Source organism: Cryptotermes secundus, unplaced genomic scaffold (genome assembly GCF_002891405.2).
Source record: "Cryptotermes secundus unplaced genomic scaffold, Csec_1.0 scaffold246, whole genome shotgun sequence".
In the NCBI taxonomy this organism is placed as follows: Eukaryota; Metazoa; Arthropoda; class Insecta; order Blattodea; family Kalotermitidae; genus Cryptotermes; species Cryptotermes secundus.
The window spans coordinates 651,287-668,207 of NW_019742444.1; the positions used below are offsets into that span (position 1 = coordinate 651,287).

Sequence of the window (16,921 nt, forward strand, 5' to 3'; positions counted from 1 at the left end):
GCAACGGAACAGTAGAAGAGGCCAGCTGAGCGGCGTGTAAGAGAGAGTGGATTGTGAAGCCAGACAGAAGAGAGTGGGAGTATGTGACGTCACTTGCAAAAACGCAGAGTTCGCGTGACCCCTACTTCCTGTTGCGCTGTCCACGTCACAATACTATTACTGCATGCACTACTAGTTTGTTTTAGTTGTTGGATGGTTGATAAGTTCATTAATGATAAGTTTCAGCCATGGTACTCTCATTACATGGATGATAACTTCGTAAGCTTGTATCACCACTAAGTGAGTGTCTGACTGTACGTGCAAAGCCAGCATCAGCTGACACAATTTCCGGAACTCGTAGGCGGTTCGGTGTCATGCTGCAATTCTCTGTATCACTTTGATGACTATCTTCATAATTAAATGGAAATATAATTTGAAATTATTATACCAACTTTATTTTCTGCTCTTCAGCTGGGACTCCCAATGTATTGTGTTCGTCCTGTGCCATGTAATACACTATTTGGCTCCCAGCAAAAAATAGATGTGGCAGCTTTGGAGCGACTAATTGAAGAGGATGAAGCTAGCAACAGGATACCTCTCATTGTCCTTGCAGATGCTGGTGAGTAAAACATTATGATAGCAGACTCTGTGTCAGTACTTTTGTCACCTTCTTCTTCTGTGTTAGACACAGCGCACGGAAAGATAAAAGCCAAGTTCATCTATGCTTGTGTATGTATGTACTCGTATTATAGAGAATGGTTTATGGAATCACTCTCTAATATCTCTTCAAAATTGATGAAACTTTAACTTTTCAGTAATCATAAGTATTTAAGGCATTTGCAATTGTTTCTGGATCATTTAATTTTTCAGCGTTTATAAGAAGAGATGGCGGCACGTGGTAGCATAGTTGGTCGAGGCACAATGTTACAAGTTGGAAGGTCGTGGGATCGAATCCTGATGATGTCATTGAATTCTTTTCAATTTACCTAATCATTCCAGCTGCACTATGGCCCTAGGCTCGACTCAGCCTCTAACAGAAATGAGTACCAGGAATATTCTTGGGGGTAAAGGGCAGCTGGCGTGTAAGGCTGACAGCCTTACTGCCATCTATGAGCCGATTGTCTAGATAATGTGGGATCCTCAACGTCTCACAACCCTATGGGCCTCCATGGCTTGTTACAAGGATACCTTTACTTTACTTTTTTACTTATAAGAAGAGATGGTATCTGTTCTGCATGTTCAGTGAACAAATTATCCTAATATTTTAGTCTCGACATGAGCAGTCTCTATTAATGGAGAGTTTATTGTTCAATTCAAGGTACCACAATAGCAGGCCATGTCGACAATGTGTTGAGACTGCAGGAGTTATGCAAACAGCATGATGTATGGCTGCATCTTCGTGGCCATAGTATTGCAGCTCTTGCCATGGTGTCGATTCAGAATGTGGTGAGTAGCATGCTGTCATTTGTTTGCTTTTTACTGGGTTTGTTGTAAACTCACATTTAATTGTTGTTATTTTCAGCCAACCAGAATTGCTGATAGCTTCACACTACCTCTTGGCATTTGGCTTGGTATTCCTGCTCTGCCTGTAGTTGTATCCTTTAATATTCACACCAGAAAAGTAAGAAATTCCTCTAAAAGAAAAACACAAAACCATATACAGTCTCTTTTGTCTGAAACATGTATCATATTTATGTGAATTTAAAGCAGTCCCTTCCCTAATGTTACATCTGAAAAATGAGAGGTAATTTTGTCTGCCACCTTGTTGAATGTGAGGATCCAGGATTGCATAGTCAGTACAGCGACTGGCTATGGGCTGGATGACTGAGGGGTTGGAATTTGATTCCCAGTAGGGCCAAGAATTTTCTGTTCTCCACATTGTCCACACTGGCTCTGAGGTCCACCCAGCCTCCTATCCAACAGGTACCAGCAGGCTCTTTTCCTGGGGGTAAAGTGGCTGGGGCGTCAGGTTAAGGTTAAGAAAATGTGGATCTATCCATCCACTCCCCCATATACCTTCATGGCGTAGTGCTTAATTAGTTAAGCACAGGGACAACTTTACCTTGTTCTGGTAGTAACTTGGAGACCATATAATATGTATATATAAAGCAATGTATGTCCATGGCTGTTTCATCACTAGGCAGCCACATTTAGTATTTGTAATACTTCCCACCGTTCATCATGATGGTAATAATAGAACATTTCTATAATCTGAATTTAATGATAGCTAAGAGTAAAGATATTATTTGGTTCTTGCACAGTACTGACATTTGTGTTAGTTTAAAAGTTGAAGTGTCTAGTTGTTTTTGAGGTTTTAGATGTTTTTCAAGGAAATAGCAGCTCCGGTTTAGAAAACCAAAATTAACAGCCATGGGGATTCGTTGCGCTGACCATGCGACACCCTCTATCCACAAAAGTTGGCACTAAACTTCGTTGACAAGCGGCGGTCGTTCGGTCGGTATGGTTCGCTTGCGGACTGAAACTGAGTTTGTTTTGTTTGTTGTTTGTAGAAGAGTAATCCTTTTAAGCCAGTGGTGCAGATACTTGTGTCTGACGTAGAGTATACATTGGCACCCATGTCATAATAAATAGCTCTTTATTAGGCAATTTTGAAAGTATCACTTTATGAAAATGTTAATAGGCTCTTTCGTCTGTTGGCTAAATTTAGCATTAAATGTTTTAAAAATATTTGAACAGATGTTGCCTGGATTTGTAAATGCATGATACAATGTGTAGGTCATATTTCTGCTTCATGCCGGTTCTGTGTTCTCTTTCATGTTTAAAAGAATACCGCATACTGTGAGATTATTAGGGTCAGTATATGTAAGGTAAACTTATTTTACATTTCCTCATTTTTAAACAGAAAAAATAAAAAATCTTTATTATATTGATAAAATTTTGGGACGTAATGTTGTTGTTAAATGCTGTAAAATACCTGATCTGACAGTGGAAATGCACTTACGAACAAACCAGTATTGGAAGGGTTAATGAACAGTAGCACATGTAGTTACAAAGAAGAGCGTGTTAAAGATGTGTGGTTTAAGAAATAAGTGACTTCATTTTTTCAGTACAATTTAGTTGAGGAAACATCTGGGTGTGCATTTTAGCTAGTCTGAAACAAAGCAAGATACTTCACCAGGATGAATATTTGTGACCAGCAGTGCAAAACACTGCTCATCTGACATATGAATCAGCATTATACATTTGTATTTCCATGAATTTAAGCTCTGAGAAAGGGATTGTCTTATATTTGGTTCAGCATGGTACATTAAGTATACAGAGTGTTTCACGACTTAAGGGCATAACTGCAGGAGGTGATTTCCTAGGTCTCTGTGATCAAAAAAGTTCATATAAACATGTGTCCGATTTTGGATGGTTACGGAGTTATGACTGTTTTTTCATTCCCGTACACGCCCTCCTGTGAACCGCGTCTATCACCTGGCAGGTCCCTATTTTTAGCTAGCTACAGACAGAGCATTCTCGTTATCTTGACATTTGAGAGGTACCTAAGGTGTGGTGGGTTGGTATGTCAAGCGCGGTTCACAACCGAATGGCAGCCTGTGTTGCAGCCGGCAGTGGCATTTTCAAAAATCAGCTTTAAGCACCAATAAATTCAAATGAAAGGTAATTTCACGAAGTTAACTTTACATTCATACTTTAAATGTATCATGTATTATGCTGGTTTATTATTTTGTTCCATTTATTGTCTGTAATCGTTACCTTCTATTCTGAGTTTAAAACAGTCATAACTCCGTAACCGTCCAAAATCGGACACATGTTTATATGAACTTTTTTGATCACAAAGACCTAGGAAATCACCTCCTGCAGTTATGTCCTAAAGTCGTGAAACACCTTGTATTCAAATTGAATCAGAAAGCTTGATCCTTTGGTGGATGATGAATAATGTAAAACAAGAATATTCCTTGACAATAAATATGCAGACACTGTATCGATTGTTTGACAGTAGTTCTACAAGGCAAGCACGACCCATGTCCACAGTCGGCGTGCCCAGAGAGAGCACACTGCCTCTGGTAGCTGGGCTCACAGCTGACCACTTCGCACGTCGTCTCAGCTGTCTGTCGCTATGGGCTGCTCTTCAAGTAAGACATAAATGCCAACCAAAATATATTTGCATCTAAGTCCTTCAAAATTTCCCAAGCTTAATAGATATTAACAAGGCAATTTCTTTTTTATAGTCACTGGGCAGAGATGGCATACAGACCAAAATCCGTGAAGCATTCGAATCTAGTGAACTAATATGGAAAAAGATATCTAAGTATACATGTCTGAGGTTACTGGTGAGTGTAAAATGGATGTAAAAGTTAACTGTTGGTGCACGAGAAGCCACTGATTGTTGCAGTAATGTTAGTAGTAACATTTCAGCAATTGTGTTAAACAGCCGTGGATCTTGTCTGCTCCAGGAAGTTCCATTCAAGATGCAGAGTTTCAGATGAGTAAATTTTATGTGAAAGTAAGAAGATGTATATTAATATGACTTTTGCTGTCATTGTTTTCATGGCACTAACTTCAATTGCTATAGTAGAATACAAGCATTTTCTACGAATAAATATTATATTTGGATATCATTTCAATTAGAACATTCATTTTCTCTTGTTCTTTGTTTCAGCTGGTAGAAAACAGAATGATTAAGAAAGGTAGTTTGTTCACACAGAGTTAAATTGACTGCAGTATACAGTTTATAAGAATCATGTTGTGTTCTGTTTCAGAGTCAACAGCCTGGGGGAGAGACAGGAACCTTTACTGTGGCAGAGTTGGTGTCCAAACCTGTCAGCACAGCTGTAAGTATAGGGCAATGCTATTCAGTTACAATCAATTTTTAAGCAGTCAGAAGAAGTTTGGTGTCACAAGAACAGAGTCAGGGTCGAATTTTGATTTTGGCATGTGGGACAAACATAAGTTGAAAACTTGACAAAATGTTATTTTGAATAGTTAAATGTTTAGCTGAAGATGCTGTTCTAAGGCAGGATATGAGTATGCAATAGGATACCTTAAGATTTTATTTTGCGGAGGCATTTTAAAAAATCAAATCAAATAATTATTCAGTTAAATTTTCTTAGAAAAAATGCTTGTAATATCATCCTTAACTCTTCCATTAAAAAAAACTGTGGTTTTAGTCTGCAAGCAAATTATACTGACTGAGCGACTACCGCTTGTCAGTGAAGTTACTGCCAACTTTTGTGGATAGAGGGTGTCGTGTTGTCAGCAAAACGAATCCCCATGGCCGTTAAACTCGGTTTTCTAGACCAGAGCTGCTATTTCCTTCAAATAGCTCCTCAATTATCCTAATGAGGCTGAGTGGACCCTGTTCCAGGCCTGTCTCTTCTCAGATAATCTTGTAGCACCAGGAATTGAATCTGGACCTCCAGACCTGTAGCCGGGAACTGTGACCACTAGACCACAGAGGCGGTCTGATTCTTCCATTATAACTGCTAAATGTCTAGCAGATTCATAAATTTTCCTATTTTTTCTGGAACACTGAGGTAAAACCAAACATTTTTTTATCACATTTGGTTTTGGTGATTGGCATATGGAAGAAAAGCATGGTACTTGGATTTGAACTCTTGGATTTATGTTTTTTATGATAATTATATCAGAATTATTCTGTAATTACTAGCAAGGTAACTGAGATATGGTTGGACACTAGCATGAAGGCTAAATATGTAAAGTCAAGGTAAAGAATTTGTTTACTGTATAGACATCTTAAATAGAAAGCAGAGAGACATGCAAGAGAGGGACATTTATTGAAATTGGAATTCATAAATAGTACCACCTGCAAAACGTTAGTTATTTAGTATAACCCATGCAGCTGAAAATTATGAAGAAAGCAGTCTTCTGGGATTTGGCACCGTGTATATGTGGTGTTAACCGACGTTTCGGAGGAACGTATCGCCCCCATCTTCAGGGTAGAAGAAAAAGTATAAGAATTCTGCAAGCGACAACACCGTGGGAAACGGTAAAGCAGACTTCCCACGGTGTTGTCGCTTGCAGAATTCTTATACTTTTTCTTCTACCCTGAAGATGGGGGCGATACGTTCCTCCGAAACGTCGGTTAACACCACATATACACGGTGCCAAATCCCAGAAGACTGCTTTCTTCATAGTCACCTCCATGAAAGCCTCAAATCTTACACAGCTGAAAATTAGTTACATATTCTAGAAATCAATCAATCAGATATTTCCTTAGCTGTATTTTTTATATGACTCATGTAGTGTGTTTGTTATAGGTGCTGCTGGAGGTGGTGGCATGCACTGTCGTGTTTCAGTTTGTGCCAGAGGGTAGTGATGATGGTGGTGGTCGAGTGCCATCATATTATGACAAGCTGAATTCTTGGGTATGTGTTAGGGAAATTGTTACATAATGTTCCAGTGTTTACAGCACTAGTTGTCTGTTTTTAAGACCTGTTCCTATGTCTTCATGATTTACGCGAGAGTCAAAAATATTTTTGGGCCAGGTTTCATTAAGTTTTGCTCTTCTTTTACTGTATTCTCAGCCTAATAACCTCACACTCCTTGATAAGAAACATGGGTCTGCTGGTTGGATTGTAACAGTTTCATTTTGTATAGAGTAAATGTTACTACCAGAATTATGCATATAAATTAATGACTGTCTGCTTGAGCTATGGCCTAGCCCTGTATTTATTGTAATTAATATATAGCACCATGACTGCCACATGATGAACTCTGGACTGAGAATGTGTATGAGGCTCAAGTGGATAAATTTGAAGACTGCAGTCAAGTTCTGCATGTTGGGAAAAGTGCCCATTGCATGTCATGACCAAATGGAGGGTTTGATGATGGGTGAATGCAGGAAGATGAAACAGGTATATGCTGTAGTTTAAACCAACACTGATGCAGCCTTGTGAAGCATGTGTGCAGAGCAGAGATACACATACATAATTTTGTGTATGGCAGACATACGTGATAACCAAAGGAAATGATGTTACAGATTAAATATTTAAGAATTTTTTTGGGGGCGGAGTTTAAAATCCATTATTGTCTTGCTGGATCTGTCATGGCTGAATGTTATTCCCTTTCTATTGCATGGACTTAAGGAGGTTAATGATATAAGAATGGAAGAAATTAGAGAAGGCAAGATAAATGCAGAAGAAGATAATTTAGTAAATAATAATAAAATACAATGGGCATATCTTAAGAATGAATGAAGAAAGAACTGTAAAGGTTTGCATTATGAGATAAAAAGGAAAATGCTCAAGAGTAAGATCAAGAGATGGAGATTGGAGCAGCAGGTTTGGAAAGATGTCAGGCAGAGGGAAGGAAGCTGAAGAGGCTGAGGAGGTTGAGCTTGAGAAACACAGAAATAGATGGAGAGGTTTTGTTGGTAAATAACCCACATAAAAATTGCCAGGAGGAGGAGGAAGAAGAAAGTGGTGGTTGTGATGATGATGATGATGAGTATTGTAAGGTAAATGTCCCGCTGTTCCTGTAATAGTCTGTGGAGGCCCATAGGGTGGCAAGCTGTTGAGGCTCACACATTTTCTAGACAATTGGCTCACAAATGGTGGTGAGGTTGTCTGCCTTACATGCCAGTAGCTCTTTACCCCAGGAAGCTTCCTGGTACTCATTTCTGTTAGAGGCTGAGTTGACTCCAAGGCCATAATGCAGCTGGAAGGATTAGGTAAATTGAAAAATTTATGAATATGAAAATGATTAAATACAGTCACCAACTTCACCTTCAGAAATTTTATTATGTCATAATAAAATTTGGCCTGTGTAGGCTCATTGTAAGTATGGAGAATTTTCATTGAATATGGCTTTTAGCCACGGAACTCTCACATATTATGGTAAGATAAAGTTGGTCCTATGCCTCCCTAATTAAGCACTACATCATGAAGGTGTATGGGGAAGTGAATGTATGAATCCGTGTATTCTTGAACTCAGCACTAGATGAAAGTGAGTAGTCAGCTTCATGTCCTGGCCACTTTACCTCTGGGGAAAGAGCTCCTGCATAGGGAGCTGGTTGGACCCCAGAACCGGTCTAGACGATGTGGAGAGGTGAAAAATCTATTCCTTACCGGGACTCAAACTCTTGACTCCTTGGGCATCCAGCCTGCAGCCAGTTGCTATACTGACTGCACTATCCTGGTTCCATTATCTCTTATTGTAATATCTGTTTAATTAATTTGGAATTGAATAGATGCATGTTCATGTTCTTGGGGACACCAACACTTGATTCCCTTTTCCTTGTAGCTGGGACAGATCCTGCAGCGTGATTCACCCCAAGTACCATTGGAGATTTGTGAACTTGAGAGTAATGGTGTTGTGCTCCGCTATTGTCCCCTAGAAATGGGTGGAGATAAGATCCCAAGTACAGAGGACATTGAGGTGTTCATAGTCTGTCTAGAACAGCAGCTGGTAAGTTATGTAGCAATGTTGTTATTGTGTTGGCAAAACCAAGACTTCATTTTATAACAGTCATGTTAACCTTTTGTCACACCAAATGTAAAGGCATGCAATAAATTCATTGCTGTGCTTACTATACTAACACATTCCATGGGGCAGAGCCCTTAAGAAATTTATGGTCTCTTGGCTATTCAAGAAGTGTTCTACCTTTTATGGATCCTAAAGGCTCATTACCATGTTCAGCTACTTACACATATCCTGAGCCAGATGAATCAATTCCACAACCTTTGCTTTATATTCAGGATGCCCCTGGTTCATCTTTTGGCCCAGACTGATTATTTTGACTGTTTTTTCTCAGTCTCTCCAGGAAAATACTGGCATACCATGAAACAGGTCCCATCTCTCTTCTTTGTAATTGAGTATTCAGTCATTGTACCATTTAAGTGTCTTTAAATGATCAAAGAATGAATTACATACTAAACACTGTTTACTATTGTAGAGGCCTGGACCTTATCCTTCAGGTGGTCGTTATGTGTTAAATTGTCACTCCAGCAGAAATAGAAAATTCAAGATATATTTAAGAATACAAAAGTTTTGTAATTGACAGTTCTAATATTTTTTGGGCAACTGAAGTATCCAATGAAGATATTTATATCATTTTACAGTTATTCCACTGAAATTAAAGGGTGCAACTGAATGTCGTGGTTGAATGGTTGGCACTCCTTCATATTCAGGGACAACATATGACCTGCAGTACTAACAGAACAGGGAAGAACATTAGTTGTAAGAATTTAGCACACAGAAGAAATCAATATATTGAGATTAAAGCATAGGAGCATAATTGCTATACAGTATTAATATCATTATCTTTACATGTTCAGGTTAAGTGACAGATTACTTGGCAAAGGCAAAATACAATAGGAAGAAACTGAAAGGCCATTATGAACTGCACATGCCATTTGTGGAACACGGTGACACCAAGATGAGATGTTTTCTAGAGTTTCGATTGTTCTCTGCTAGTCATTTCACCAGTGCTCTTTATTCATTTGTTAATTCATGAGCAGCATAGCCTTAGTCTGAAATGGAGGCTTCATGTCTTTGTACATTGCTGGACTCGCATGAAGTTAAGTTTAGTAACATTTGTAAAAGTTGCCCGTGTATCTAATTAAGTACCATGAAGATATTGGGGGAATGGAAGTATAACGCCCATCAGCTTCATGTCCCTGCTGCTTTACCCCCAGGAAAGGAGCACCAGAACCCTTTGGATGGGGGGGCTAGATTGGTCCTAGAGCTGGTCTGGATGTTGTGGCAAAGTGAAAACTTCCTTGACTCTGTGAGGAATTGAACACCAGCTGTCCAGCCCGTTGACTGTCGCTATACTGAATGAGTGATCCTGGCTCAAGTAAAATTTGTAGCTTATGTAACTAAATGATGTAAGCATTCATTCATCAGTAATCTGTTAAGATGACAGGTCCACAGTTTCTTCCAAAACAGTTCCTCCACTTGATGCGATCTAGAGCTTTCTCCTTCAAATGAAAATATCCTCTTCTGTCCCCAAGGTCATCCAGCATCTTCTTACATCTTCTTCCTTGTCTCCTGGTCACTTCCATGTAAGCATACTCTTAGGGAAAAATATATATATATATGGCAGTGTAGTTTGTAAGCACCTTATTGCTCTGGTATCCAAGGTTACTCTTAAAGCAGAATGACCAAGCACCCGTGTCTTGATTACGAAATAACTTTAGTTGCACGTCTCTCTGATGCAGGAAATTCTGTCAGCTACTGTACAGCACAAAGAAACATTTCAGCGTTTGGTGATAGCATCTCCTCGCTTGCGCCTGGTGGACATGCCAGGGTGGGCAGGACTCGGTGGAGTGCGATATGTGCCCGAGGGATGGGAGCAGCTCATGACAGATCAGGCAAAAGAGGAGCTGAACAGACTAAATATGCAGTTGGTAGAGCAACTTCGCAACACTGATGCTGCTTTCTCTCTCGGTGAGTGTGAACCAAATGAGGGGACTTACACTTCAGCACTGTTTTGATATAATTTAATAAACGCAGATTAGAATATAAAGTAACGTTTATATACAGGCACAGTTCTGTCAAATTTTATATGAATTTGAAATAGTAAAGTAAGTAAAGGTATCCCTGTAACAGGCTGTGGAGGCCCATAGGGTTGTGAGATGTTGAGGTTCCCACATTTTCTAGACAATCAGCTCATAGATGGCGGTAAGGATGTCAGCCTTACGTGCCAGCCACCCTTTAACCCCAAGAACATTCCAAGAATATTCCTTGTACTCATTTTTGTTAGAGGCTGAGTTGATCCCAGGGCCATAGTGCAGCTGGAAGGATTAGGTAAATTGGAAAAAACCCAATGACCTCATCAGGACTCGATGCTGCGACCTTCCGGCTTGTAGCATAGTGCCCCCAAAATTGAAATAGTGCGATATAAAAAAATATCAATAGTGTCATTTTTTGAACAGAGTTTCAAATAATATGAATCCCCAGATAATTTGCAATACTTGTCTTGAATTGTGCAAGGTCTTCAGGAATGCATCCCTGGTATAAAATGTGACTGCACTGTATCTTTTGATTTATGAAGGTAAATTTTTTTTTTTACCCTGACAATGGAGGTAGTACAGTCCTTCAGAATGTTAATGGACTTCAACAGGACTACAGAGCATTACATCCCAAAAGATAGTACTCATCATAGTCACTGCTGTGAGAACCTCAAATCCAACATAAAATAGATTGGTACGCTATTCATACCTAACCAAAATCAAGTATATAAAGAACATTTGCTAACCTGAAGCCCCATAATTAACTGAAGAAACTAATTTTAATTGTAAAACCTTTAGACACCTGTATTTTCTGTTACATATTTTACATCTACAGGGGAAGGCACAGATGGTCTGGTATGTGTGAGGTTTGGTATGGTGACAGCCGACACAGATGTCGAAGAACTGCTTGGGTTGGTCGTGACAGTGGGTCAAGAGGTGGAAGAATCATCACGGTTCCTTGAGACCATGACTGAGATTGTGAAGAAAGGCATTGAGGCTGCAACATTGGACTTGCAGAAGGAGAATGAGGAGCGACTATGGCAGGATGGCATCTTACGTCATGTTCCAGTGTTTGGATCACTTGTCAACTGGTGGTCTCCCCCTAGCAAGGAGAGTGGTATCAAGGGTCGCAGTCTCAATCTCACTGCGGGTCTGTTGAATTTTTCCCATTTTCAAAAAATTATTTAATTATAATAATTAACCTATCAGCTTCTGTCTCACTCTAGGTAGCCTGCTTTAGGTAAAACAATTGCAACTATTACTGATGTGCTTTGTCCATGGATTACTAAAGAATTATTTCACTGGTCCATTGATGTCACCTGCAGGAATTTACTGAACCCTATTTTATCTCAATCTACTCACTGATGACACGAAAACCATTCAAGCAAACTTTTGCATTTAGTGTAAAACTACTTTTGCGGTGTCCATGAGAGAGTGTAGATTCATTTAGGGATGTGAATGGGTTATTCATATTCATTTTTCATGGAAACTGATGAAAATGGATAAAGAAACATGTGATTATGCTGCCATATACAGTAAATGATGTATTTATTTGATGTGCGTTTCCTTAAGACTTTGTTGCCTTGTAGTGGAAAATTAACATGCACCAATAATTGGTGTAGGGACAAGCATATTACAGTCACACCTCCTAGTGTAGTGCAGCTTTTCATTGTTACTTCTTTCAGAAGCAGACATATTTTGTCACTGATGTGGATGTGTGTGTAAAACATACAAGTACTTTTGTTACAGGTGTGGTGGAAAGCACTGAGAATATCTACCGCTATCACATGCAACTGCAGCAGGGAGCCAGCAATCCACCAGGCACAAGGAGCCCTCCACAGCCCCAAGTACAAACTCCAGTTGCACCCTCTGCAGGAGGCAAACACTCTCGGTCTTCATCACATAGCTCAGAGCAGTCTCAGTCCCAAACTGTACCTACTGCCACAATGACCACCACCAGTCCAGAAGCAGTGTTGCAGTCTGTCACCTCCTAGCCCCGCCCACTCCTGCATAGACCTGTCCAGCGACAGTATAATGACACAGCAGCACCTAGGCATAGGTACAAGATGAGAGCTAGCAGCTTGTAGAGTCTATATTTATCACCTTTGCTCAGACTTCTGGGTTTTTCTGTTGTCTGGATCTCAAGTTTTCATCAACAGACATATGCAAATAAATTCAGATAACTGAAGAGATTAAGGTAGATAAAGAACCTATTTACATATAATCCTCTTACAAGACCAAATATGTTTTTAAATTATAACATTGCTAACAATATTAAAATATTTCCAAATCATGAAATTGTTAAATATATAATTTTCATTTTATTTATAAATGAGATGCACATTATTTTGTGTTCTGTCAGTTACTTTCCTAAACAAACATCAGTTTGTTATTACTGCTGTAACCTCTGGGCAGGGAGTCACTGCTCCATTGATTCTTCCTTCCTCTGTGTATTATATTATTTCTACAGTGTCTTCCCTATCTTTGCTTTTGTGTAGCAGTCACTTTGGCTTGATGCTCTGAATTCATATACTTCTACAGAACATGAAGTTGCTTCTTTGCTTCATTACATCTTCATAAGCCATATGATGTATAGAGCTTTTCTTGAACAGCTGTTGCCAGGTGATTAGATCGTAGGTTTAACTTCAGAGGATATTGTCATGTAACACCGTACATGAATTTAATAAACACGATCGAATATGTAAATAACTAAATATAACAGTTAAAAATGCATGTATATTTAAAAACTCCTGGCCACAGGTGTGTCCCATAGGTGCAGTAACAACAGATGCTGTTCTGTACCACACTGGTACATTGGCAGCACCAGAAGTTCTCACTGCCAAAAGGAGAAGTCATATTTATCTTCACAACAAGTGAACTCTTAACAACGCTTAACAAGCAACACAAGAATCAGATGAAACATTATTGTGGGCTGTGGTTTTTTTTATTGATGTTTAGTTGTTTTTGAGTATTTTGTACGGACTAACCACTCTTGACAGCCACCCTGCATCGTCAGTGTAGAAGTGCTTCATCAATGCCAAAGATGCCTAAGAAAAACATATGATTCATATTGTAATAACACAGGGCGATTATAAATTATTGTCAGGGTTTACGTGGCCTATAAACAGAATCCCCGACAATAATTTAGAATCACCCCGTATTATATGTACATTTAAATTGTAAGAGTGCATGTAAAATAGTTTAAATAAATTTATCAAGTTTATTTGCTTGTGTTCTGAATAGCAATTCTGACAAATACCAAATTTCAACATAGGTTGCAGAGTGCCTTAATATAATCACATCTTGCTGTAACTATTTTATGAACATCAAATTTAAATTAAAACATTTTTTTTTCTATAACAATTTCAGATTGTAGTATATATGTGGAAGTACTGTGTTCATGAATATTACTAGAGATTTTGATGGATTAACACGTTTTGAGTCTCTGAATAATAATTCAATTTAATTTGTGTTTATTTACATACAAACTTCACAGCACAGAGGCCAATTACAAAGTTAATAATTCAATTCCATTCTTTCTTATTTATGTGCTGAGCCAACAGCCCCAAGGCAAATTACAGATTCAGCACAGTGTAGATAGAAGTAGTTTTATAGATACTGGACAAACACAACATTAAGTCAAAGACTAACAAAACATTATCACAAATCTCAGTTGCTACTGACAATTAGAAATGAAATGTATAGGTATTCAGAATAATGATGATAATTCAGTTTAAGTGTTATTTATGTTCATGCAAATAATAATAGTAACTATTATACCATATTTAAAAATTTGGGGAGAACTTTCCAGGCTCCAAATATGTCAACATCCCTGCAAAAAACATTAGCAGCTGCACATCTAGCAGAGGGACAATTTTTACATAAGGATCAAACATTGAACGACGCAAAGTTTCCAATATACTGAGCAGGAACTCGGAGACCAACAATTCCTAGAAGAGAAGGGCAGAATTTCAAACCAAAGTAAACTTGAAAGCAGTCTTCTGAGATGTGGCAGCGTGTAGATGTGTTAACCAACGTTTCGGAGGAACATATCACCTCCATCTTCAGGGTAGAAGGAAAATAATAAATCCACGAGTGAAGAGAACGTGCAAACCGGTACAAGCAGACTGGTGCTGGAAATAAACACAGCTATGTGAGAGCAGTGAAGGGAGGGGGGGGGGCAAGTCTACATGGGAAATCAGTGGAGTTGGAGGGGGGAAGGGGCTGGGAACAGAAGCAGGGTTTTGTATAAGATATTGTGTCGGGGGAGAGAAAGGCAAGGTTAAAGGGAGGACACGTTCCTCCGAAACGTCAGTTAACACCACATCTACACAGTGCCACATCCCAGAAGACTGCTTTCTTCATAGTCACCGCCGTGAAAACCTCAAATCTTACAAAGTGTACTCGAGTAATAATAGTATAAAAATTTATGCTGTGTGTCCCATTAGCACACACACATGACATTACAGTTATAAAACTGACTCATCTATTAAGTTTGTTATGCAGGGTCATACTCAATATTTGGCCACTGAAGGTGACAAAACAGCAGTCAAGTTTGTATTTGATGACGAGCTTATCTGAAGACTATGTTCATAAGTTTTTTTTTAAATGTCTCCTATTTTTTTGCAAAAGTTACAATAAGCAAACGGTGGAATAATATAATATTGGCTTGTAGGAGGCTACTCATTAGTAGACGCCTTTCGTATAATAATGAATACAGATTAGTTGTGTTTGCAGGAGTAGAACTTACATCTGTAACCTTAATCTAGCTTATAAACTAAATATGCCTAGAATCTGCCCTGCAGAGCATTTGGCGCAAAGCGTTTTAAGTCTTCTGTTCCGAATCGGCTGGCTCATGAGGTCTGTTGCTAGTGCGTTTGGATGCTTGTTAAGTCTGTTACTATATTTAACACTAAGTTGTTTTATTTCTTCTTTGACTGTAGTCATATCAAGGTCATTCCGGATGACATTGTTGAGCACATACCAGGGGGCATTGGTTATCATGCGAAGTACCTTTGACTGGTAGCGTTCTAGTATTTCGATGTTTGAGTTTGAGCTCGTTCCCCACAGTTGGATTCCATATGTCCAGACGGGCTTCGGTATGATTTTGTTGTCAAGTGTCAGCTTGGAGGTTCTTCCTATTAACCAGTATAGTTTGGTGAGTTTTAGGCCTAGTTGTTTCCTTTTAGTGTAAACATGTTTGTGTCAAGTCAGCCTTCTGTCAAGATGCATCGCAAGATATTTAGCTTCTTCTGCTTGGGGGAGGTGGGTGCTCATAAGTGAGTACAGAAATTTAAATGTAGAGCAGTTTTTTTTTATTTCCGTCACTTCCTCATACTGTCCAATTTACTATAGGCTCGCAGTAAATCCACACACCACGTAACTCATCATTTAAATTGGGCACATCACTGACCGCCACAACATTCACTTACAGTTGATTCGGTAGGATTAGACTAATTCAGTATGTCCAGAATTGTTCACTCTTCGAAACATTTACATCTTTCATAGAGCGTTCGCATTTTTTCCACACATGAACAAGAGTTGCATATGATCTCTACTACGCGTGTTATCACTTTCTTGCTTTCGGTTTGATTCCTTAATATAGATAAATTATAACCATAGGTACCAGAACACACCACAACGGACTTCGTACTTACATAGGTAACCCAATAACAGCGTGTGGGTAAACAACGAATCTTTCGCAAATCACAAATCTATTACCATGTTAGAGATCAGGTACACGCCTTGCCCATGCACTGAATAACATACTATACTAAAATCTGTATGTTAAAGAAAGTAATATACTGTGATTAGGTTTAACTGTAATGTGAACACATCATTAAGTACTCATACTGTTTATATTAGAAAAATTATGTAATTATTAAAATTATTTGCAATTCAATTTTCAATTTATACGCTCCATTTTGAGGATTCATGTGTACCAATATCTGCATCCAGAAATTTCCAACATATGGTGTCGTCATTTATGCATAAAATATACATCATACAATCAAGTATCGATTCCCATATCGAATGTTATTCCTAGATACTTCCTGTGTATACTATATGTTTCAATTAAATTTGATTACAATACCTCGAACAGGTCCCACAAGTAATAACTATCATAGATCCAAAAGCCGCGCCACAGCTCAAGCGGTTAGTCGCTTGCTTCCCACCGCGGCGGCCCGGGTTCAAACCCGAGTCTAGTCAAGTGGGATTTGTGGTAGACAAAGTGGCGCTGGGGTAGGTTTTCTCTGAGTACTTCGGTTTCCCCTGCCAATCTTCATTCCACCTAATTCTCCTTCATCGTAATCACACGGGGTAGGTACAATAGGCCAATCAGTGGCCGCCGTGCTGAGGGGACCCAACACAACTCCAACCCCCACTACGCGAATGACAGATCCAAGAAACATATTTTGAAACATTTACCCGATTTTCACGAAAAATGAAATGAAAGACATGCCATTCAAATACATCCCAAATCCAACATTTCCAATTTA

General features: G+C 38.9%; 1 protein-coding gene across 2 annotated transcripts in view; it reads left to right on the top strand.

Moving 5' to 3' along the window:
* Nucleotides 1-13,644, top strand: part of LOC111873132 (pyridoxal-dependent decarboxylase domain-containing protein 1) — a 20,556-nt gene extending 6,912 nt beyond the window's left edge. For both annotated transcript variants that reach the window (XM_023867571.2, XM_033754979.1), the window contains 11 exons: nucleotides 451-598; nucleotides 1,298-1,425; nucleotides 1,502-1,573; nucleotides 3,921-4,079; nucleotides 4,176-4,277; nucleotides 4,707-4,778; nucleotides 6,225-6,332; nucleotides 8,209-8,373; nucleotides 10,128-10,356; nucleotides 11,257-11,571; nucleotides 12,171-13,644. In XM_023867571.2, the coding sequence (XP_023723339.1) occupies nucleotides 451-598; nucleotides 1,298-1,425; nucleotides 1,502-1,573; nucleotides 3,921-4,079; nucleotides 4,176-4,277; nucleotides 4,707-4,778; nucleotides 6,225-6,332; nucleotides 8,209-8,373; nucleotides 10,128-10,356; nucleotides 11,257-11,571; nucleotides 12,171-12,415 (1,743 nt within the window). In that variant the 3' untranslated portion in view covers nucleotides 12,416-13,644. The remainder of the gene's footprint in view (nucleotides 1-450; nucleotides 599-1,297; nucleotides 1,426-1,501; nucleotides 1,574-3,920; nucleotides 4,080-4,175; nucleotides 4,278-4,706; nucleotides 4,779-6,224; nucleotides 6,333-8,208; nucleotides 8,374-10,127; nucleotides 10,357-11,256; nucleotides 11,572-12,170) is intronic.
* The last annotated feature ends 3,277 nt before the right edge of the window (nucleotides 13,645-16,921 follow it).